Below are 24,051 nucleotides of genomic sequence, written 5' to 3'. Positions count from 1 at the left end.
AGTAAGTTGACAGAGCTTTGTTCAAATTACTTTACTGGACCATTAGCAGCAGGTTTGTTTTTTTAATTAAACTTTTTGTGATAATTTGTAGTCATAGAATTTATATTTTCAGATAACTAAGCTGCTCGGTTGCGCTGGGAGCCTAATGCATCTCAAACCTTCTGTTTGAGAGGGGAAGCAAGTGAGGAAAACAAAGCTGTCTATAAGGTAGAGATGCTAAAATGGCTTTTTTAGACAGGGGGTAAACACAGGGCAAGGAATAAAGATCAGTTTGAACTGTGAATCCTGCAAAGCTACTCAGTTAGTTACTTTTGGCTGCTTTCTTGTTTCCCTAACAGAGCACCACAGGAAATGGATCCACATGTTTGATTTGGCACAGATTTTATGTCACAACCCTTTCCTGACACAGCCCTGCCATCTGGGCTTGGGACTGGTATGAGAATCACACCAGCTCGTGTCCACCTGAGGGTGGGTTTGTGTGTCCAACGGGTCTTAAACTGGAGTTCTTTCCATGTTCTGTGCAATATTTTTGGCTCATGTGCAATATCCTTGGTATGTGCAATATTTTGGTCCCAGTAGAACTACCATCTCCACCCTAAATGACCATAGCCCCTCCACCCTTATTTATTTATTATACTATATAACTGCCCTTGTATACAGACTGACAATGTTTCTGTTTCAATGTTTCTTACACATACACCCTGTATATAGTTTCACTCACATAAATGTATACATATACATTGCTTTTTATTTTATTTTATTTTATTTATTTTCCCCTTGTTGTATATTGGTTTCTCTTCTTCTTACTTTTGCACCTTTGTGGTCCAGCTACCCAATTTCGCTGTGCAAGAAACTGCACAATGACAATAAAAAGCTCTAAGTCTCTCTTTTGCATGTAAGGTAAATGTGTTAACCACCACACAGAGTATGTTAATACGTTAAAACTCCACAACTCTTTTGTCTAATTTGACAATTAACTAATAATTAACTAGTCTAGTCTATAACTAATGGACGGGTGGAACCACATTTTAATTTGTTGTCCACTTTGACCTTACTTCCAGCAGAGACCTCTCCTGCTTTCATCTTCATTTAGAAATGTTTTTAGTTCACCACAAAGAATCACAAATGTCCTTATGATGCAAACATACTGTAGCTGCGTTTGCATTGAGATTAAGATAATGCTTTAACTATTTCTTTAACTATTAGCAAGTGCATAAATGAGGTGATTTACCCTATTTAGGATCACAAACAAAAATTAAACAACTTTAGTACATCTGAGCTGATATTTGTGTGTTCTACTGCTATTACTGAGTGCTAAAGAACTAGCTAGCATGCAGGTAATTAAATCAGGTTGATGGAATTTCAACTCTAAAGAACATTCTTACCTCAGTCATTTGCAACCACGGGTGACAAATGTGTAGTGATAGTCTGCCTGTTAGCATGCATACTGGTGCTTACCCTATATATCCACATATCCATAACATCACTTGGAAAACAAGTATCCTTTGATAAAATCCTCTACATTTGCATACTTGCGGTTTAAAAGGTCACCTACACTGACTAAATGACAAGCCAAGCCAGTGTTTTGTATTAATAACTTTTAGGTTTTAGTGTGGATTCTAATTTTCCAAATCACCATCACTCTATTCCTTCCCTCTTTTTCAGTCCTTTTATTTTCCCAAGACATTAAATTAGCTACTCTGCAGCAGCAAATTAGTCTACTTTTGTAAAATAAATAAATAAATTCACAAGTCACTAGTTATTTGCATTATATCTACACTGTATTTTTGAACAGATAAGGCATAAAAGGATTAGCTTATTTTCTTTGATTCAAAGTAGCAAAATGACAATTTCTTTATTATTTGTCTCATTTCTTCCCAGTATTGGAAACGGTACTTTTAAAAGCTTAAATGTGGACAGAAACAGCAATTTATACAATCTATAAAAGAAACAAAAAAAAAGTCAATAAACTGTATTTTACATAGATTAAATTATATTGGGAAAATTACTTAACAGCAGGTAGCAGCAAAACTCTAAGGCAAAAATAAACATAAGATGAGCACAAGATTTCTCAGTTCACTCTATTTTAAGGGCAGTCTTGGTTTTCTTATTCACAGGTTTCAGGCCTCTAAACGCCTGCTTGCAGTGCACACACAGACACTCTTTATATTCTGGGCAAAAGGAATTCCATTCATTCATGATGGTAGCATTAAACCAATACGCAAGAGTAACCACATTTCCAGAAGCTCACACTGTAAATTAAAACATAAAAATAACTTAAACCCAACATGCTGTGTTTTGTTTTACGGCTGCATAATAAACAGCATTATATTGGATTTAACTAAAACTCGCCAGGAAGTCATGCTTCTTTTGCGATGCAAGTCTCATCCTCTGTAGTGCATTTTCTTCCTGTGACCAAAGTTTCATGGCTACACTAGGTAGCAGCTAAAGCCTGCAGGCTGTTGCAATGGCTACTGCATGGTGGCAAAACGTGTTCAAGACATGCACACAAAAAACGGACAGCAATTTAAAACAAATTCTTCAGTTCCATGGATTTAAAGGATAGAGGTCCCCACACTGTACTGTCTGTTGGGCCTCATGTTCAGTCAGTGCTGCCATAGTGGTTCCCATTGGAAGGGTTGTCCTGTAAACTGGCATGTGAGGCTTCTTCCGCCTGTGTCACCACTGGCTCCACTGGTTGTGAAAAGAAGTTGGCGACACAGAAAACCTGCAGGAAACGTGAGAAAGTTAGTACTCTAGTATTGTAACTGTACTAGAAATATTTAAAAAAGAATAATAACATGAAACTTACTGTTAGAGCAGCCACTATACCGCCCTGCAGAAGGCCAGCGAGCACATCACTCCAGTGATGTTTGTAATCGGACACCCGAGATAGACCCACATACACTGCAGTAGCAATCAGGAAAAACTGAATGGTGGGACGCAAAAGCCTCGCCCATTGTGACCTCAGCCGGGTTTGAATGTATAGCTACAGTAGCAAGAGAGCAAATACCAAAGATTTTAGTATCTTCTCTTTAACAAAGCAACAAATCAGTTTGTATTAAAGACAATATATACTTACAACAAGGAACAGCATGCAGTACATAGAGAAGGATGAATGACCAGAGTAGAAGGACAGTCTACAATAAATAAATGAGAAATTGAAATTTAGAAGAAAAAAAAAAAAATCAGCCTTTTATGTTTAAGTCCTTCTGTCATAATCAGTGTCTAAAACTGTCCTGTTGTACACCATCCATCCATCTTCTTCCGCTTTATCCAGGGCCGGGTCGCGGGGGCAGCAGCCTAAGCAGAGAAGCCCAGACCTCCCTCTCCCCAGCCACCTCCTCCAGCTTATCCGGGGGAACACCAAGGCGTTCCCAGGCCAGCCGAGAGATATAATCTCTCCAGCGTGTCCTGGGTCTGTCCCGGGGCCTCCTCCCAGTGGGACATGCCCGGAACACCTCACCCAGGAGGCATTCTTGTCAGATGCCCGAACCACCTCAGCTGGCTCCTTTCAATATGGAGGAGCAGCGGCTCTACTCTGAGCCCCTCCCGGATGGTTGAGCTTCTCACCCCATCTCTAAGGGAGAGGCCAGCCACCCTTCGGAGGAAGCTCATTTCCGCCGCTTGTATCCGCGATCTCGTTCTTTCGGTCACTACCCACAGCTCGTGGCCATAGGTGAGGGTAGGGACGTAGATCGACCAGTAAATTGAGAGCTTCGCTTTTACACTCAGCTCCCTCTTCACCATGACGGACCGGTGCAGCGTCTGCATCACTGCGGCTGCAGCACCAATCCCTCTGTCGATCTCCGGCTCCCTTCTCCCATCACTTGCGAACAAGACCCCGAGATACTTGAACTCTTCCACTTGGGGCAGGAACTCATCCCCGACCCGGAGTGGGCACTCCACCCTTTTCCGTCTGAGAACCATGGCCTCAGATTTGGAGGTGCTGATACTCATTCCCGCTGCTTCACACTCGGCTGCGAACCGTTCCAGTGCGAGCTGGAAGCCATCACCCGATGAAACCAACAGAACCACAGCATCCGCAAAGAGCAGAGATGAGATTCTGAGGCCACAGAAGTGAAAGCCCTCCGCCACTTGGCTGCGCCTAGAAATCCTGTCCATAAAAATTATGAACAGAATCGGTGACAAAGGGCAGCCCTGGCGGCAGCCCCCATCACCCACCGGGAACGAGTCCGACTTATTGCCGGCAATGCGAACCGAGCTCTTGCAACAGTTGTACAGGGATCGAATGGCCCGTAGCAATGGGCCAGACACCCCATACTCCCGCAACACCTCCCACAGGACACCCCGAGGGACACGGTCGAATGCCTTCTTCAAGTCCACAAAATACATGTAGACTGGTTGGGCAAACTCCCATGCACCCTCAAGTATCCTTGAGAGGATACAGTGTTCCGCGACCAGGACGAAAACCACATTGTTCCTTCTGTATCTGAGGTTTAACTGGCGGACGAACTCTCCTTTCCAGCACCCTGGCATAGACTTTCCCGGGGAGGCTGAGGAGTGTGATCCCCCTGTAGTTGGAACACACCCTCCGGTCCCCCTTCTTAAAGATGGGGACCACCACCCCGGTCTGCCAGTCCAGGGGTACTGCCCCTCTCCATGTAACATTGTAGAGGCGTGTTAACCAGGACAGCCCTACAATGTCCAGAGCCTTCAGGAACTCGGGGCGGACCTCATCCACACTAGGGGCTCTGCCACCAAGGAGTTGTTTAAATGCCTCAGTGACCTCACCCCCGGAAATTGGCGGGTCATCCCCGTCATCCCCAGACTCTGCTTCCTCCTCGGAAGACGTGTCAGTGGGATTAAGGAGGTCCTCAAGTATTCCTTCCACCGTCCGACAATTTTCTCAGTCGAAGTCAGCAGCACTCCGCCAGCACTATACACAGTGCAGGTAGAGCACCGCTTTCTCCTTCTGCGACGCTTGACAGTTTGCCAGAATCTCTTCGAGGCAGTCCAAAAGTCTTTTTCCATGGTCTCTCCGAACTCCTACCACACCCGAATTTTTGCTTCAGTCACTGCCCAAGCCGCATTCTGCCTGGCCTGTCGGTACCTGTCAGCTGCCTCCGGAGTCCCACAGGCTAACCAAGCCCGATAGGACTCCTTCTTCAGCCTGGTGGCTCCCTTCACCTCTGGTGTCCACCATTTGGTTCGGGGATTACCACCACGACAGGCACCAACCACCTTGCGGCAACAGCTCAATGCAGCAGCTTCGGCAATGGAGACGCTGAACATGGTACATTCAGACTCAATGTCCCCAGTCTCCCTCGGAATGCTGTTGAAGCTCTGCCGGAGATGTGCGTTGAAGATCTTGCGGACTGGGGCCTCTGCTAGGCGTTCCCAGCACACCCTCACTATGCGTTTAGGTGCACTGGGTCTGTCCAGTGTCCTCCCCCGACACCTGATCCAACTCACCACCAGGTGGTGATCAGTTGACAGCTCAGTCCCTCCCTTTACCCGAGTGTCCAGAACATATGGTCGCAGATCTGGTGATACGATTACAAAATTGATCATTGACCTGAGGCCTAGAGCGTCCTGGTGCCACGTGCACTTATGGACACTTTATATTCGAACAAAGTGTTCGTTATGGCCAAACTGTGATTTGCACAGAAGTCCAATAACAAAACACTGCTCGGGTTCAGATCAGGGAGGCCGTTCCCAATCACGCCCCTCCAGGTCTCGCTGCCGTTACCCACGTGAGCATTGAAGTCTCCCAGTAGGACAACAGAGTCTCCAGGTGGAGCACCTTCCAGGTTCCGATAAGCCTATCCCGGGCAGGGTAAACTGTTCCCTCTATGTTTTTCTCATAAGGGTCGTCTGAATCGCTCTTTGTCTGGTCCCTCACCCAGGACCAATTTGCCATGGAGACCTGGTAGGAGACCCTACCAGGGGGCAAAAGCCCCCAGACAACATAGCCCCTGGGATCCCTGGGACACACAAACCCCTCCACCACGATAAGGTAGCAATTCACGGAGAGGCTGTTGTACACAGTAATTATTATTAATGTGGGTGTATTTCATATCTCACTTGTAAACAGCAAATGCTAAACAGTACAAAAAAATATAGGGCAAATCCACTGCAACTATCACACCACATTAAATCAAATATGTTTCATTTGGTTTGTGCTCAGGATCTTTACCTGGCTTCATCCACCAGAAATTCATCGCCACTGCAGGTGAAGTTCACAATGTATCCACCAGCTTTGCAGTTGATACGGTCCCACACCGGGTTGCATACAGCCAGGAAGTTTGGCCTCAAACGACCAATGGAGTATTTGGCTATGTCCGTCAGAGACTGGCTGGCAGCAGCTCCAAACACGTAGCTCCCCACAGCTTTGTAAAGACATGAAATATACTTGGTCCCCAAAGACTGGTTCCTGACGCGCGACAGGTAAACAGAAAGGCACTCTCCACATACGATCTGAGGAAAAAGATCAAAAGTGGGGGGAAAAAATAGTCACACATGTTGACCAAAGGCAAAATAAGAGGCTTTGGTTGTAGAAGAATACTCCTGACTTACTACAATCAGTGTGAAGGGGATCATGACTCCTCCCAGCAGCTGGTAGGATATGGTGTCCTCTTTGAGGGGGTACCTGATGGACTCATCGTTACAGAAGAAACCCCGTTTGAAAGGGCTGTGTTTCGGGGTAAGGATAAAAAATGGAAGCCCAACTAAAAATAAAATGGAGCAAATGGAACAATTTCAGGTTTCAGCTCATCTTATGTCATTAATATTTGCATCATACCAACACAGGGAGTGAAGAGGCAATGCTGCTGCTATACAGTGCTTTAAAAAGTGTTATGATTCAGACACAGGAAACATGATCTGTCTGGATCACACAAACAATCTTTCTTCTCGAAGAGACACTTTCAACACTTCTTCATTGTGAGATTTTCCTTTGTACTCTCCCCAAAAAGGGCATACTATTTCATAATTAACTGCCTGAGGCCTTGAATTACTGCAAAAACATTTTTCAAAAAGTAACCAGGAAAATCTGTGATACAGCAGGAAGACCATTTTTATTGGCATATAAGTCACATGTTTAGCGTTAAACACTGAACCCATGATGTTACTCTGTACAGAAAACACCATAACATATGAAACGTGTTCTGACTTGTGCTCTTCCCTTCCCCTGTGGCTTCTTTAGACATTACAAAACTGCACCGTCTCTTGGCTAAACTGAAAACAGTACTGCAATAACAGGCGTATTTCCAAACATGAAGACTGAGGAATCATTGGTATTGATGCTTTTAGGCTAAATGACCAAATATAGAGTCACTGAAGCACAAAGTAAATCGTTCTGAAATCCTGAATAAACTTGAACTTACTGTTCAGGACATATGAGGTATAATCGTGCAGACATTTTAATTACGCAAATCAAACAATAAAATAAGGAACCAGTTCATTAACTAGTTTGTTCATTTTCTGTCTTCTTTGTTGACATCAGGTTGAAATCTGTTTAAAAGTACAGTACAGTTTAAAAGTGTACTGTTTTGTTTTAATTTTAGTTAGTTAGTACAAACATCTTAATCTTTGTCAGGGATTTATATGGTCCCCTGGCTATATGGTCCCCTGCTCAACCAGTCAGCTAAACTGGGATCCCCACCATCGTGAACTTTAGAGCTTAACATGCTAAATTGGACCTGGAGAGTCTAAGAGTCTAAGCTCTTGGATTTTGGGAGAATTTTCACAGTTTGACGTAAAGGTGAATTTGTCAGAAGCTCCACTTCACTCCAAGACTTGAGCAATGTAAATGGTAAATTGCCAATGTGTCTACATGCAACTGATTGCTCCAGAGCAGCAGAATGACAAAACTTCTGCTGTTAAAGATATGCTCACCCTTGCTGATGAGCAATTAATCAAGTGCATTTCACTAGCAGCACAAGGCTGCTACTTACCATCTTAATTCCTAGGAAGCAGGAAGGGTGTAGTTAGTTTTTCACAGGCCTGCATGTAGTCTAGATATATAAGACTATATATACACATGCACCTTATTGAAGTATGACCATAATACCTTATATGTTATTTCAGAGATGAACACTGTACATCTGTTTGTTTGATAACTGTAAAAAAAAAATAAAAATAAAAAATAAAAAAACCTCTGTAATCAGTGCACAGAGTTGTTCAGTCCTACTTTTAACACAGCCTTCAAATGCTGCTTATACAATGATTCATCCAGTATTGTTACTGTTTTGCATGGATGCTTTTACTGCAGTACACCTTAAATGCAGGTATTTCACTCATTTCACGTAAATAAATGGATTTCAATATTTCTTTCAATTATAAGTTCTGTTTAAGAATTAAAAACAGGGTAAACATCAGAGACTCAGTTTTTCCAGTCTGACTGGTGCCAGCTCCAAAACAAAACAAGCAATGACATGTACGACTCAGCATTGCACAGTCAACCACAAGACCCTGACTAAGCAGTGAAGCAGGAGTGCCTTGTAATCACAGGGAAGGGCTTGAGTGTCTGCCTGTATCTGTCCTTATCAAACACGGCAACTATCAAAGTGAAGTGAGTGTCCCAGATACAAGGTTCAAGGCTTTTACAGCTATCACTAAAACTCCAGTCATTGTCTTTTATTGCATGATTAACTCAGCACTGTCGGATCCCTTTCGCAGACGTGCACCAGGCTCTGTGCTATGATTACATTTCAAACAGTGGGCTAAAAATACGGCTTTGCTCGGGAAACACGAACAGGGTGGGACTTTATCGCCCTTTTTCCATCTTCCTGCCAGGTTACCTAAACCTCAAGCCTTCCCATGAGCATTTACATAATATATATCCATACCATTTGAATAGATTTGCTTTGACATCAACTTTATCTAACGTCTCTCTGACAGATCACTCCTTTAAATTCAGTTTGATGTAAAAACAAATCCTACGAAACAAACTTGTTAGATATTGGTAGCCGATGAATAAACAGTTTACAAGTCTTCAGGCTGGGACAGAATTTGATTTACATACCCAGGATAAGACACGCGATATCCAGCGCGATGAGAGGGATCCCCGTGGATTCAAACATGTTGCTCCTTCTTGCTCTGGGGGTTTCTGCCTTTAGAATAAATGGACAGTCCCGACTGTCTCGGCTGCTGATCGGCCGTCGGCTGCTTTTTGGAGTGACGAGATGCAGCCTATCTGCTGCACATGTCTCGCTACTCAGTCCAGAAAATTAAAACACACCAGGGTCATTATCCTGGAACTGCCAAGGAGCTTCTAAATCTACCGGGGAGGTAAAATATACTCTGGGAGTTTTTAAAAAAGGAAGAAGAAGAAGAAGACACTTAACTAAAGGCTAAATCTAATCTAAAAACACCACCACACACGTGACGAGCCTCTCACCCTTTGAGCTGCTCACAAACCATCATAACTCAGCGGGATTTCTTCGGCTCATAATACCCTCCAGTCCCCAGATGAAATATTACCGGTGACGCTGTGACACAAGCGCCTCTCTCCAGTTGTGATTAAAGATGCCTTCACTGACAGCTGGGAAAATATGTAATTTTGCTTAATCCGCCATTCAGGCCTACCAATACATAAGAATCGAATTAGGCTATTTTAACGACAATTTAAGTCGATAATTAATCAGCATATATAAATAATGTTTGTAATAATGTTTCCTCCCCTCCTGTTTTTAGGAGTTTTGATGGGCTTGAGACCTAAATCGCAACAAAAACCAATAGAGATGAAAATTTGTTTAACCGGTTTTAGGGATGTTTAATGCAAATCTGTAAAGTTCCAACTGGTGACAGGTTATTTACTTAATTAACAGGATGTCAAAAGAAGTAAAAATATACAGACAGGCGCAAACAGACTAAAGACCTGTTAAGTTAAGAAAACACCACGAAGAGTTTAGAATCTCTTTTTGCCCTTGGAAACATTTTGTTGAATTTCCGAAGGATGCCTGAAGGCAGCACTCAACGTGGAAGCGGTAATAGGAATCGTAGACCTATGGCGTGCCTGTGCTCTCTGCGACAGTCATGGGCCGATACAGAGCTGCTCCTCCCTCAGGAGCTGTAATGAGGTTTCAACGCCACTGCTATTAATAGGAGAGAGCTTCCGTAGGCCTAATCGGTCAAACATATTGATCTGATGCTGCTTCAGGGAGCTTCCTCGGGTTGAGTGTGTGTAGCATTTGAAAGAAAACCAAAACACATTTCCTGTTGGATCAAAACATGGGAAATACTTCTTCCTCAAACATACAGCGTTGTACTGTTTGCCTTGTTTAGTGTTTTGGGGTTTTCTTGGAAAACTGCAGGGAGCTTTAGGGATAGTTTTTGCCTCTTCATTTCCCTCACTCACTTTCAGGAGTTGGGGAGGACCCAGAACCAAAATTGCTTCTTAAATAGGAACTTTGCAAAGTTAAAATAGACCTGTTCTGTTAAGTGACAAGAGGAGCAAAAAAAAAAACAAAAAAAAACAGCATGTGCAGGACAAAGACGCAATGTGGAAGACAGCCAGTGATTAATAATGATTCATGATTAAATGCAGAGCGGTGCATAAACACATAGTGAGTAAAAAAGGCGACTCCAGATGAAACACTCAATGCGTCATGGGAATCCCCCAGCAGCCCAGGCCTATTGCAGCATAACTAAGGGAGGATTCAGGGTCGCCCGATCCAGCCCCAAGTAAAAGTTTTGTCCAAAAGGACAGTTTTAAGCCTAAATTTAAAAGTAGAGGCGATTTCTGTCTCCTGAATCCAAACTAGAAGCGGGATATGGGACAGGGGTCTGAAAGCAGAAAGCTCTGCCTCAGGCTCTACTTTTAAATACTCAGGAACCATAAGCAAGCCTGCAGTGTGAGAGCAAAGTGCTCTAATTGGGTGATGAGGTCATTAAGATAAGATGGAGCCTGATTATTCAAGATCTGGTATGTGATGAGAAGGATTTTAAATTTGAATATGGATTTAACGGGGAGCCAATGAAGAGAAGCCAATATAGGAGAAATATGCTCTCTCTTTCTAGTCCCTGTCAGTACTCTTACTGCAGCATTTTGGATTAGCTGAAGGCTTTTCGGGGAGTTTTCGGACATCCTGATAATAATGAATTACAGTAGTCCAGCCAAGAAGTAATAAATGGATGAACTAGTTTTTCAGTGTCATTCTGAAACCGGATGTTTCTCATTTTGGAGATATTGCAAAAATGAAAGAAAGCAGTCCTTCATATTTGTTTAATATGTGCATTGAAGGACACTTCTGGGTCAAAAACGACTCCAAGATTCCTCGCAGTGTTACTGGAATATCAATCTGTGTAGGATCACATTGTTTACAGAGTTTCCCCTGTTTCCAGCAGTGTTGAAGTATATTTATTTGGCAGTTTAATGTAATTTTTAAATACCATCTGTATTTTAGTGCAAAGACTCACCTGACCAAACAAAATAAATCAGTCTGATCGCAAGCGGTAACAATTGTCATTACACCCTAAGCCTTATTTCACCTTAACCCTTTAAAACCCACATATTTCAAACATTGCCTGGGCTTATTTTGTCATTTTGGCTGTAAAATTACAAAAAATTCTTATCTTTCAAGAAACATGGTAGCTTTGTGCTGCCGTGATACACACAACATCCCTGTAAAGCATTATAAATTATTTCCTAATTTCCTGGATGCTCCTTTTTCTTAAAGATGAGGTGTTGCAACCTCTTGCTTAAAAGCCTACGTGTGCAAGAGGTGCTACAAAAACCTCTACAAAACATTTATTTATAACTACTTTAAAATATTAAAGTAAGTAAACAAAGAAAAGGAAAACAGATAGACATCAGGGTCTCCAACAAGCAAGATCCCCTCACTCTTACTAGGAAGAAAAATACAATGCTTAAGCTCCCTGGTGGGCCACAGAACAGATTCAGTTTCATTCAAATTTATTTATATTTCACAACAGATTTGTTCTGTTAAAAAACAGGAACAAATCACCAGCAGAACCAGGCACAGGGAGTGGCAGCCATTCCCTGTGACTGGTTGGGGGTGGGAGGGGTGAGACAGGATAAAAGACACACTTTGGAAAAGAGCCGGAAATTAATAACAGCTAATGATTAAATGCAGAGCGCTGTGAAAAAGGTAAGTGAAACTGCAGACAACCCTTATAAATCTTTTCCCCAACATATAGGAATGTTTAGTTAAACAGAGCAGAACAGGTCTGACAGGTTTCCCATGGTTCATCTTTTAAGATCACGTGAAGTTCACACTGACCAGCAATACTCCTGCAACCACACAACACAGAATGCTGTTCAGCTATGGCAATAAGGTGTTGCAAATGAGGACCAGAGAGAGAGCAGATCTGTTTCATGACAGGCCACAGAGATCAGTGGTTATAGCACCAGGGCCTTTGGATCTGACCGTAAGCAAATGGGGCTATAACTGGATATGACAGCAGTCTGCAGTATGAATTTCTTTCATAGACTTCATGGATTCTCATATTTGTTTTGGGGTTTTTTTCTCCCTCAGTCAGGTTAAGTTGCCTATAATTTATCTTAATACTATTTGTGATATATTTTATGTTTTGGTTTCCCTGTTTTGCAAAACATTGGATAAAATAAAATGTTTTGATCTGTCAATCCTGTTTAACTAGCGAAACTCTTAATTACAAATCCTGTTTTTCCTTTTTTTTTTCTTTCCTTTTAAGATGGTTAAGTAAGAAAGATCAGAAAAAAGATCAGAAGAAGCACCTTAAAGTTGTTTGCCAAACTCAAAAAATCAAGGAAAAAAAAAGATGGGGAGAAAAATAAAATATTTCAAACAAAGACACAGTTAATGCTGGCAGTTCAGCTTGTGCTACAGGGCAGCAGTTTAGGTCGCTGGTTGAGCAGGTGCCTGTATGCCATAGAGTGGGCTGGGTCTGACCAGCACCCATATCCTGTGTGTCTTCCCCAGGTCGCTCTCCTGTCTACTCTTCACTGCTGAACTGTCAAATAAAGGCTGAAAAGCCCAAAAATAAATCTTAAGAGAGAGTGTATAGAAGTTTTTATTGGTAATAATAATAATTAATTTTTTTTTAATTTTCGCTTTAAAAAACTCAAATGAAACATGTGATTCAGGTTCTTTATGTCCTTTCAACAAACAGATGTTTTTTGTCATCGCGTCTTTTGCTGAAGAAACTTACAGTAATCATGCCGAAAGAAACTTATTAGATAAGGAAAAAACACACAGGAGACAAGCAGATAAGATATCTCAGTTTTATCAACACAAAACATAACATGAATCTCATCATGAACTCATCACAAAACATCCTCTTTATTAGGGAATTATAATGTTTTTATTATATAAACTAACTTCTCTCATGAAGTTCCTCGTTTCATCTGTTTCTGAGCGTGAACCTGAATCTCTTGTTTGGAGAAGAGCTCCCCCAGCTGGCTGTGCGAAGCTTCGCTCATGGCTTTTGTCTGCATACACATCTTGTACTTGTCTGGAGGAAGCTCATCTGCACAGCTCTTCTCGTGCCACAAATGGAAAAGGCTGCGAGATGGAAAGCGAATCACCATCAGCTTACTGTGAAGGTACTTCCTGTACAGGTGCACGTCCTCCAGGCCCCAACCTTTGATGCTGCGATCAAAACCACCTGACAGGAGAAAAAATCCCAAGGCTGGATTAAATCAAGAAGTTGCTATTAATTTGACTTCTACTGCCCATGACTGTCTTTTTTTAACAGCCCAATCAACCAAAATTTAAAGCAGATCTGAAGATAACTAGTCAATTAACTGGTTAATCAGGTAAAGTTCAGTTTTGGTTATTTTAACATAAATGAAAAGCAGTTAAGCTCCTCGGCAGATAATTTATATGTATAAGAAATATCTAACCTAAAATATCAAACCTGTTTTTCTAACATTCTATAAAAATGAACTTGACATTTTTACTATATTACTATGTAAAAATCTCTGGTTTGCTATCTTGTAATGCTCCACTGCATGAGGCTACCAAATCAAAGTCATTTGGCAGTAAAAAGGAAACAATTATAACTTTTAAATAAATAACTAAAAGATAAAAATTAACAATTAACATATTTAAAAGAAAAACATTTTGCAAGGGTTTCTTGTGAATAAATTTGAGGGGTTTTGTTAACCCTGAACTTTAGTTGTTTTTTTTTAAGGCTTATCTTTAGTTGAGCAGTAACATTTAACTTTATTCTGTTCCTTCACATGAAATTAATATATCTGTCTTTACCTATGTTGATGAAATCAGACCTGTACTGGCATGTCATGCCGAACCCAAAGTCACGCCAGAATCCGCTCTCCTTCCTTATCACCTGAGGGAAGAGGAGCAGCCAGAAATCACCTCCGGATGACATTTGCTGAAACTGAGCTGTTTGTGTGTTGTATTAACCTACCAGCTGCTGCTGAAGTGAAGGCAAGAGCGTCTGATTTCTGTAGATGATAGATGGGTTGTACTGGCTAAAGAGCACTGGGTAGTACACTCTCTTACCTACAAGAACAGTTTAAACAGACACACTGAATCCTGTGACAGGTTACTTTAAAACATTTACAGTCATTTAATGTGCATTTTATATAGCATATAGTATTACAAAAGTATGTAATCTAATTTAAATAATCTCATATAAATATTACCTTGAACTCAAACAATGAATTTCCTGCACTCTGTATGGAAATAAATAAACCCCCACAACAAAGTTCAAAAAGATGGTTTTTCTTGCAGCAGCTCATAATCCTAAAACTGACCACAGTGTTGGGGAGTAACGGAATACATGTACCGCCGTTACGTATTTAAAATACAAAATATGAGTAACTGTATTCCGTTACAGTTACCGTTTAAAAAGGTGGTATTTAGAATACAGTTACTTTGTTGAAATAAATGGATTACACGGCGGTACTTCCCTGTTTCATATTGTGGCGGGTCAGGACTGTTTGGGTTTTGTTTGACAGCTACGTTCTGTTGTTCCAGGTGGCAGCGTTACGGTTGCCATGGTTACATGGCGACCCTCTCTCTCTGCATGTTTCCTGGGTGAGAGAGCGCCTGTTGTTGTTGTGCTAAGCTAATAGGCAGAATGCTACAGGTATAGCTCTAAAGAATGTAGCATCATAGGCAGTGTAGTCCGTGCTGCAGGGAGAATGGACTGCCATACCCGTTATGTGTCTGTGAGCGAGAGAGGGAGAAAAAGTACGAGCTGTCATCGAGCAGAAACGGGAGCTGGAAGCATGTAAATACAATAATAACCACTGCAGCCAAGAAGAGTGCCTGACGAGCCCAGTTGTAAGTAAGCTATTAAGACTCGACTGTACGCTGTGTTCGTGTTTTCCTCCGAAACAATAAGTTCCGTTGGAGCAGCCTTTCAACGCCTCTCTCTGTCTCTTGCTAGCAAAGTTGACCCAGATAACAAAGTAAAGCTAGTTTTCGGCTACGAGCCCGACACAGAACCCACCGTATTAGCCAGAGGTCCCTTTACTACGGTTTGGAGCCGCGGACCTTCAGTAACAGTAATAAATCACAGCAATAGTACATTCATGTAGTTGTAAACAGCATGATAATATATTAAGTAATCCAAAGTATTCAGAATACGTTACTCTCATTGAGTAACGTAACGGAATACGTTACAGAATACATTTTGGGGCATGTATTCTGTATTCTGTAATGGAATACATTTTAAAAGTAACCTTCCCAACACTGACTGACCATCTGTAAAGAGATAATTAAGTAATCCTAATTATATAACAATCTTTTCAAAATGTGATCTGCTTTAATAATTGTAATGTAGTAGTAATAGTAATATTACAAATAATATAATATTTCTTAGTAATCTGATTGTGCAGCTTTTTAGCATCACCAAACATGTCACACTTCTACAAACAAAAAACAGGAAGTGTAAAACACTAATAAAACAATGATTTTAATATTTCACCTAATGATTCAAGCTGTAGCATGCACATTTTCTATTTTTAACACTTGGTGACCGGTGGGTCTCTCTCACTCTCGGTTTTTTTGCTGTAAAAAAAAAAACTTTGGCAGTGAGGGGAGAGATGGATTTTTCTTTACTGGCAGCAACAGAGGGTTTCATTGGAGTGAAAAGAATAGAACTGTGTGGTTGGTATGGGAAGCGATAACCAGCAGGCCTGAACAAAGAAATGAAAGAATCACACTTCAGTTCTATAATAAGAGACTGCTAACAAACTTCCAGAAATATCAGAAATGCCACAAAGACTGAGACAAAATCTAAAAAGTTTCATATTTCTCAAAGCAGACACGAGTTCTGTTACCCCCCAAAATGACAGTAATGACTATTCATCAATCATTTATTTACTAAAAGTTAACACCCGTGTAAGCTGACTGTTACTTACACGGTGGATAAAAAAAGGAAATTTTGCCAGCAGAGCTTATGAATCTCCAAGGGTCAACGTTTGTAAATCTTGTCCTTATTAGCCAAATCGATAATCAAACAACTTTTTTTATCTGAAAAACTTTAGACATGGGGTGATGGTGGCTCAAGAGTTGGGAGTTCGCCTTGTAATCGGAAGGTTGCCGGTTCGAGCCCCGGCTTGGACAGTCTCGGTTGTTATGTCCTTGGGCAAGACACTTCACCCGTTGCCTACTGGTGGTGGTCAGAGGGCCCGGTGGCGCCAGTGTCCGGCAGCCTCGCCTCTGTCAGTGCGCCCCAGGGTGGCTGTGGCTACAATGTAGCTTGCCATCACCAGTGTGTAACTGGATGTGTAAAGCACTTTGGGGTCCTTAGGGACTAGTAAAGCGCTATACAAATACAGGCCATTTGCCATTTTTTAAAATTTCAAATCTATTTACCTTAACCTGTTTATTGCCTCTTCTTGTTTGATAGCTGTGCCCATGTGATTTTTCAGAACAGACAGTGCAGACACCTGTAGCATGCTAGCTCTGGCAGATGCCTGTTCAGTGGAGCTGGGCCATAATTTATGAGGCCAGGACCGTGCTGCTCGTTGCATAGCAGCAAGAGCAGATGTGACACTGAATCTCCATCAGCTAATAATCACACACCACGAGGTGTTAAAGATACTGATAGAAATTAGAATTTAATGTTGTTGGCTGACACAGTACAGTAGCAGTTTATTTTTTGGATTCAGCCACAATAATTTACCTATATTCTGTCCAAAAATGCAAGATATTCTTTCTACCTGCTCAACAGAGCAAATTATTGAAGTGTCACATGGCGCAGGTAAGCTTTTTGGAGACCACCCAAAAACCTAGGTGAAAAGAAATTTGCTAACAGTGGCAAAAAGTGTCCCAGTAAGACTAAAAATGAAGCTCATGCATAAGTTCAATAAGGAGGATCTGTAATCACTCATCTGCTGGCTTTCCTGGGCGTTAGGCCCCGTGTCTCTGTGTCTTTACATCACTACCACTTTCCCACACTGTTAGGCTCAATACTGACATCATTACTCCAGTCCAGTCATCTTCTTGTTCATCTTCTTTGAGTCAATCAGCCTCTACTCTCCGTGACTTAAATCTCTGCTCACTGCTATCATCCCCGCCAGACTCTCATGCAACCCACCTCCTCCCCATCTCCACCTCACAGACACCTCAGTCAGTGCTCCATTCAAGCCTCAGTCTTAATCTTCACCACCTGTGCTAAATCCTAGCACTGCTGGGATTCTGTGAGATGATGTGAGAGACCTGATTCTTAGATGATGGGTCATCTAAGTCTAATCGCCAAATACTTTAATTAATTTCTCTATCTTAGTAAATCATGTTCACTTCTGCAAAGGGATCTCTCCTTACTGAACTGTGGGGTAATTTTGAAACCACAAAGATGGTCAAAGAAGTGTTTCAAGGGGAAATTCATTTTTAAATATTAATTGGGTCAGTTAACCTTTTACCAGATTTGACTTGTGATTCTATACATGCAGTTTTGTAAGTGGAGCTAAATAAGTGCCCTGAGGCATTTCAAGGTGACTGTCGGGGGACAGGTCTTCCCGTTTGCATAAAATTCAGTGTAACCATTGTAAGTAGAACCTGTCGTTTACCTTATATGAGAACTTACTACTCTGTGCTTGAAAATGTTTAACAGTTTATATTGCATGTTGATGACTTTACAGACCAGCTCAAAGGAAAGCGCTCACCTTCAGCCTGAGATCTAATCAACCACAATATTTAATAACACCCACGGAACTGATTTTATCTGCTCCATCAGCTGTAGTTTCTCATTAAGCTATCTTATTCTTGATTGCAGGAACCACTTGGGGGGGGGGGGGGGGGGGGGGGGACTCTCACCAGGTTCTGCATTGAGACGACAGGAAGTTAAGAAATCAGCTGTAAAGTGAATGTCAACATCACAGAAGAAGAGCAGAATGTTCTGGCTGCGCCTCCAAGCCCTGGCACCCACGTCTAAGCCCCGGCCGCGAGAAAACTCCTCGTTCAGCTGGATCAACGTGAAGCTCCTGAACCGAGTCTCTCTGAGGGGAAAGACGGAAAAAGAAAACAGGAGGACTTTCATGGATGTTTGATTAGTCTTAATATTTCTGCAGCCTGCAGATATATATGTACAAGCTGTGATGATAACACCACAATAGCCTGCACAGCCACAGCATGTGTGTATCCCTGGAGGTGCAGAAGCCTCACAGAACTTATTTTTGTTTGCCTGCAGCCGTTGAACACTCGTGCCCGAGCACAGACACATTTCTTAAGACTGAAGAGACAAGGGGAGTTTAATATTTTTCTTGCAAGTGCACATTATCATGAGAGTCATAAATCTGTAGAGTCTCGTCACAATTTCACTATAACTGATTGATGCAAAAATCTCCAACTCCTGCAAATTTAAGCGTTATAGACAACTGTGGACTAATCTGCAAGCGATCAGTATTAGACATGAGATATTAGAAATTAGATGATGAGTGAACTATGAAATGGTCTGTACATACCTAGTGGTCTGGTCCAGCACAGCTTTTACCTCGTCTATCTGATCTCGACCAAAGTAGACAACGGTGAGATGAACCCTGCCGTCCTGCTGGATGCATACCTCTCTAAATGTAACAGACATATGAACAAATGTGGGAAAATTTCAACGAAACAGAGAGCTGAAAATTACCTTTTTTTAAATTAGGGCCGTCTTTAAATCTGTGCATTGTCTCCTTACTAAAAGGCAATGAGTTTTATTGGTTTCCAGATGTATCTCCAGATGTCTGTGCTGGGATCAGATGTACAGCAAAAATCCCCCACTGTGGGTAGCTGTGGGGCTGTGAGGCCAGGGCAAACCCACACTTATTCCACGTGGACCCCAAGTTGGTGTCTAAACACAAGCCCCACAGCAGTTTTGCCCTTTGGGGCCCTTATATGGGTTTTCTATGGCCAAGCCCACTGTGGCCCTGGAACCAGCATGAAATGTGGAGCAACTCCTCACCACATTTCCGAGCACTACTGGGGTCTTTCCACTGTGGCCCCATGTGGAGTATGTTTACTGGGTGCCTGTTTGTTAATTTACTTCTAAATGTTACCTGAAGTTTTTGATGAATTGTTTGAATGTGTCCACCCTCTTGGACAGAGGTACGATGATGTTGATGATGATGCTTTGCGTGTTCACAATTTCGCTCTTGACTTTCATCACGGGGCCAAAAGGCCTGAAGAGTACAAGCTGCGTGAAGTCCTGTGGACTATCACCTTTAAACGTCAGCTCGTAAATGCTTCCTCTGTCCCGCTCTGTGCGAGTCAGCCCTGCGATGGAGCAGAAAGCATCATGATATGCATTCTGTTTTATTGGGCCACTATTTTCCTACAATTTCTTAGCTCTCTGCAAACAAATTAATGCAGTGTATGAAGCTGTGTGTACAACATGAATGAATAACCTGAGGTCTTTTTCACCTTGGATAAAGTCTGAAGGGGAGAATGTGCGTTTTCTCCTGATGTTGTCAGTGTGATGCTTGGGTCCATTCAGGACATGCAGAGCTGTTTCCACAGTCCCTATCAGCTCATCTCTGCGGTCTTTTCTCACAGGCCTCTCCGCTGGATGCCTGGTCAGCCCTGTTTCCAGCTGGTACACGCTGGATGAAAAAACAAAACCCCACTTAACAGCCAACATAAGGTACGATTTAAGTGCTACACAGCGCTCCTGGGGGCTCCTGCTGCGCCGCTGTCCCACTTACCTCTGCAGGGTGAAAGTGTCAAAGGGAATTAGTGCATATTCGCTGGGCAGCTTCACACCTGAGTTCACCTCTGCCTGGTTCAGTTGGGAGCGGAAGAACTCCTGGAGGACATCATGTAGCATTTACTACTACAGCTATAATGTCACACAAAATGTATTTATTTTCTTGTCCTACCTTCAGATCAGACTGCGTTGGGGTTTTGTGCAGGCTCTCCAAACCCTGAGGTAGGATCCCTTTGATTTTAGCTTTATCCAGGGACTCCTGAAGCTGCTGCGTCCTCTCCTGCAGAGCTTCCTTCAGCTGGGCTATTTGCTTTGTCAGGCTGTTGATATAATGTCTGTGAGAGTCTTCCCTCTCCTGCAGTAAAGCCATGTACCTCTCCTTACTGGTGGCACTTCCAGACCATGGCAAAGACTGCTGGCTGCCGTGAGATACAGGTTTGCAGGCCAGGAGATACAGCAGCAGCACACAACAGCAGAGGGTCAGCACAATGAGGCCAACACGGGCCACCAGGGCCATCAGCCACCGTTTGAACATGGTGGATTGTCTTTTAAGGAAATCCTAAACACTTAAGGCTAAAGATGCACCTAGGAAAAGACAAGTGACCCATTGTTCCTAAAGATAAATTAAAACATGTGGCTTTTAGTCCTCCGCTTTTCTTGTGATGTCCCCTTCTTTCATATCCTCAGATAGCATCTTGGCACGTGGTTTGGATGGTCATTTGTTTTCAACAAATCTGTTTGTCTTGAAGTGCTGAAAATCACTAGAATGAAAAATATACCACTTTAAGTTGTTGTTCTCAATCACTTAGGCTATTTAGAGTAACAGGAGGTAGACCTAGAGATGGCAAAGTTGAAAATGATAGCATTTTTACTGGGAGTGATCAGGATCGACAGGATTACAAATGAGCATATCAGAGGATCAGCTCAGGTTGAGCATTTTGGAGGCAAAGTTAGAGAAGCAAGGGCTGAGATGGACTGGATATGTACAAAGGAGGAAAAGGGAATATGTTGGATAAAGGATGTTGAAGACGGAGCTGCCAGGTCGGAGGGAAAAAGGAAGATTGCAGAAAAGTTTCATAGATGTAGTGAAATAGGACATGCAGATGGCTGGTGTGACAGAGGAAGATGCTGTAGACGGGGTTAGATACAGGCAGATGACCTGCTGTGATGACCTCTGATTGGGCCAGTCAAAAGAAGAAGAGGTATATGAACCTTCATTAGTGGTTGTGAACATACAAAGGTTCCAGTATCTTCCTACAGAAAGCTGTCTGTGTGTTTGCTTCTTTGGCCATTAACACATCTAGTCCCATCTACCTGATCAGAACTTGAACAGCTAAAGTTGGCACACAAGTACATCTTAACCCTCTGACGGCCCTTAACAATATGAAATGTTATGATGCCATCATATTACCTCGCAACCACCTAGCCATGGGATAAAATTACCTGTCTTTTACCTTTATGCACCTACAACAACTTATGAAAACATCTTATCATCTTAATTTAATGGCCAGCACCACAAAAAGGCCAAACAACACTGTAACATGGCCATGTACAAGTTTCATCTACAGCTGCAATCACAGTTCTGTGAAGCAGTGCTAGGAGTTAACTAACATTCAAAGGCCAACGTGCTGACTGACGTGTAACACCATATAAAGTACAACTAATGCTAGGGAAGGGGAAAATACTAGTTTTAAGATAAGCTGAAGTTCACCAAAGTTAATGCAGATGAATACGAAGGCCAATGCCAGCCTGAAACATGCAGCAACAAATCCTCAAACAAAGTTGCCATCAGAAAATGCTGGAAAAAACAATCATCCTAATGACCTTTGACGTCTAAGGGGATTGTTGAAGGTTGAAGTGTCTTATAAAATAAGATGTATTTTATGTAAATATGATGTATTTTATACCCCTAGCCTAGAGTTGGTTAGAGGTATAAATAAAATCTGTACATGTAAAACATCAAAGCAAACACAGATCTAAGGAGGCAGATTGTGTACCTCTGGACAAACCTGTGCCAGCAGCAGATAAAGTAGACAAAAAACAAGTCGATAGATAAAAATATAAAAAAAATAAAAATAAAAAAAAAGCACCAAAAGATAAAATCATGAAGGAAAATCTTGATGTTTTTATCTTCAGTGCGAGTTTTTGTTACTAGTCCACAGCACATGGCCTCGTTTCATTGCTGTTGGACTGCTGGTTAGATTTAGTTTGGTTGCTGTAAGACGCACAGAAAGAGAAATACTCTGACCTGACTGCCACAACCCCCGAAAGTGGGAAGTGACAGAAACAAGCATTTCTCTGTGTGTTTCTCTCCACCCTATGTGTGTATGTGTGTGTGTGTGTGTGTGTGTGTGTGTGTGTGCGTGTGTGTGCGTGTGTGTGCGTGCGTGCGTGCGTGTGTGTGCTGCCATAATCAGTTTATTCACAGCACAGTTGGCTCTTTATAACTCAGGTAGAAGCTGATTTTATGAAAGACACTTATGTTTGCACGTCCATCCAGGCGCTATGTGTTAACATACATGTAGGTATGAGATCATAATATGTTGACCTTTAGAAACTGTGTATAATTAATATAAGTAATTACAAGTTAAAAAGTTTACAATCTCACTTCCATTTAAAATTAGTATTACAGTCATGCCTTTAATCTCTCTCTCTTAATGCTCCTATTAAAGTCTTTCATCTGTTTCACATAAAGCTTTCATCCACCTTCTGGCAGTAAATAAATCATCACATTTATAACTAAAACATTGAAATGCGACCTCAAAGCAAAGTTTTCACTATAAATCTGCAATTAAAGACAAAAAAAAAAGATGAAAGAAATGCACTCACCTTCTGCTGAAGGGAAGTTATGATAGGGCGTCTATTGTCCTAAACAGCTTGTCTCCTTTACTTTAAAAATGTGTGGAGACATTAAAACATCTCCCTGCCCTATCAAAAAAAGAGGACTGAAGTGCCTTCACAACTGAACTGAGGACCTCCTCTCTCCGTTCCTCTTTCCTCGTAGTCTCCACCTTTTTCCAGCACCTCCTCTCTTTTCTCTTCCTGCCTTTACCCTTTTATTACTTTTCATACTTCTACTTGCCCTACAAGATCTCACACCATCTGTCTTCATCCTTAATTCCCTTTCAGTTCTTCCCAGGCTCCGCTCCACCCTTAAGACTACTTAGAAGGCAAACAGAGTAAAGAATGCCATTCAGACTTCGATGCTCTGCCACCTGCAAGCTGCTGTGAGGGAAGTAGCTAGGTACCCATCCGGTCCCATCATTAGGATGGGGTCTTGCACATTTAATGAGACACTGTACAGATGGTCCTTGTTTTCATTCAGCCGTCAACTCCTGAGGTCAGACTCCTTATGGGCTTGAAGTTTGCTGATTCGTTACTGCTCATAGATTTTCTTTCTAAGTGCAGTTACTTCAATTTGATATTTAAGTTTTCTCTTTTTTCATCAATATTTTAAATAGTGTTTCTGAAATTTCCATTATTGTAATGTAAGTAAAATTAAACTCAGGCACAGAATAGATGGGATTTAGTTAGTCTTGTTACATTGTCTGATTCACTGCTTTTAATTCACCCGATCCAAACACCTTCTTTTCACCTGCTTTAGTCACACTTTTCTGGATTTTGAACTCTTGAAAAAAACTGTTAAACACACTTTTGTTCATACTTTTTCATTGTTTTTTTTGTTTTTGTCTTTCATCGTAAAGCAGTCTCATGGGTGCTTACTCGTGGAATATCAAGCAAGTCATTCCATATAAACATATGTTGCCTGCGTCAGTGAATACTGCTTAGAATTAACTGAAATTTGCTTTGTACTGAGTTTTGATCACCTTGGAGTCTCGGAGACAGAGTCAAAGTCTAAAAAAGATTCAGGAAAAACTATCTGCATGGCTAGATGTCACTGCAAGCTGGTGAGAAACATAGATTGGTTGTTATTTGTGGTATTCGACAATTAAAATCCAAAGTCTCAATAAATTATAACAA

At 41.8% G+C, this 24,051-nt stretch overlaps 2 protein-coding genes across 2 annotated transcripts; both read right to left on the bottom strand.

Moving 5' to 3' along the window:
* Positions 1 to 2,145: 2,145 nt before the first annotated feature.
* LOC146506583 (phospholipid phosphatase 1-like) lies at positions 2,146 to 9,503 on the bottom strand. The gene is made up of 7 exons (XM_085180391.1): positions 9,365 to 9,503; positions 8,990 to 9,177; positions 6,541 to 6,692; positions 6,161 to 6,441; positions 3,083 to 3,140; positions 2,813 to 2,989; positions 2,146 to 2,728 (listed from the first exon to the last, which is right to left on the bottom strand). The coding sequence occupies exons 1-7, from the start codon at positions 9,388 to 9,390 to the stop codon at positions 2,603 to 2,605; spliced, it is 1,008 nt and encodes a 335-aa protein (XP_085036517.1). The 5' UTR covers positions 9,391 to 9,503; the 3' UTR covers positions 2,146 to 2,602.
* A 2,216-nt stretch (positions 9,504 to 11,719) lies between these two features.
* On the bottom strand, positions 11,720 to 24,044 carry LOC146506582 (chondroitin sulfate N-acetylgalactosaminyltransferase 1-like). The gene is made up of 10 exons (XM_085179911.1): positions 22,900 to 24,044; positions 20,243 to 20,831; positions 20,069 to 20,169; positions 19,788 to 19,966; positions 19,424 to 19,640; positions 18,851 to 18,952; positions 18,204 to 18,385; positions 14,341 to 14,435; positions 14,178 to 14,259; positions 11,720 to 13,575 (listed from the first exon to the last, which is right to left on the bottom strand). The coding sequence occupies exons 2-10, from the start codon at positions 20,603 to 20,605 to the stop codon at positions 13,295 to 13,297; spliced, it is 1,602 nt and encodes a 533-aa protein (XP_085036037.1). The 5' UTR covers positions 20,606 to 20,831; positions 22,900 to 24,044; the 3' UTR covers positions 11,720 to 13,294.
* Between the last annotated feature and the right edge of the window lie 7 nt (positions 24,045 to 24,051).

The sequence above is a fragment of the Neolamprologus multifasciatus genome, chromosome 12 (genome assembly GCF_963576455.1).
Source record: "Neolamprologus multifasciatus chromosome 12, fNeoMul1.2, whole genome shotgun sequence".
In the NCBI taxonomy this organism is placed as follows: Eukaryota; Metazoa; Chordata; class Actinopteri; order Cichliformes; family Cichlidae; genus Neolamprologus; species Neolamprologus multifasciatus.
This window is presented reverse-complemented; position numbering and strand designations above follow the sequence as displayed.

What these genes read in the sequence shown, in the direction of transcription:
- LOC146506583 (XM_085180391.1), bottom strand. Translation starts at nt 9,390, where the DNA reads ATGATGGTTTGTGAGCAGCTCAAAGG. An exon ending in TATCGCGTGTCTTATCCTGG is followed by an intron (nt 6,693 to 8,989) that starts GTATGTAAATCA and finishes TTTTATTTTTAG; the next exon opens with TTGGGCTTCCATTTTTTATC. An exon ending in TTTCTGGTGGATGAAGCCAG is followed by an intron (nt 3,141 to 6,160) that starts GTAAAGATCCTG and finishes TATTTATTGTAG; the next exon opens with ACTGTCCTTCTACTCTGGTC.
- LOC146506582 (XM_085179911.1), bottom strand. Translation starts at nt 20,605, where the DNA reads ATGTTCAAACGGTGGCTGATGGCCCTGGTGGCCCGTGTTGGCCTCATT. An exon ending in GTGCTGGACCAGACCACTAG is followed by an intron (nt 18,386 to 18,850) that starts GTATGTACAGAC and finishes CTTTCCCCTCAG; the next exon opens with AGAGACTCGGTTCAGGAGCT. An exon ending in TCGTCTCAATGCAGAACCTG is followed by an intron (nt 14,436 to 18,203) that starts GTGAGAGTCCCC and finishes CTGTTCTTGTAG; the next exon opens with GTAAGAGAGTGTACTACCCA.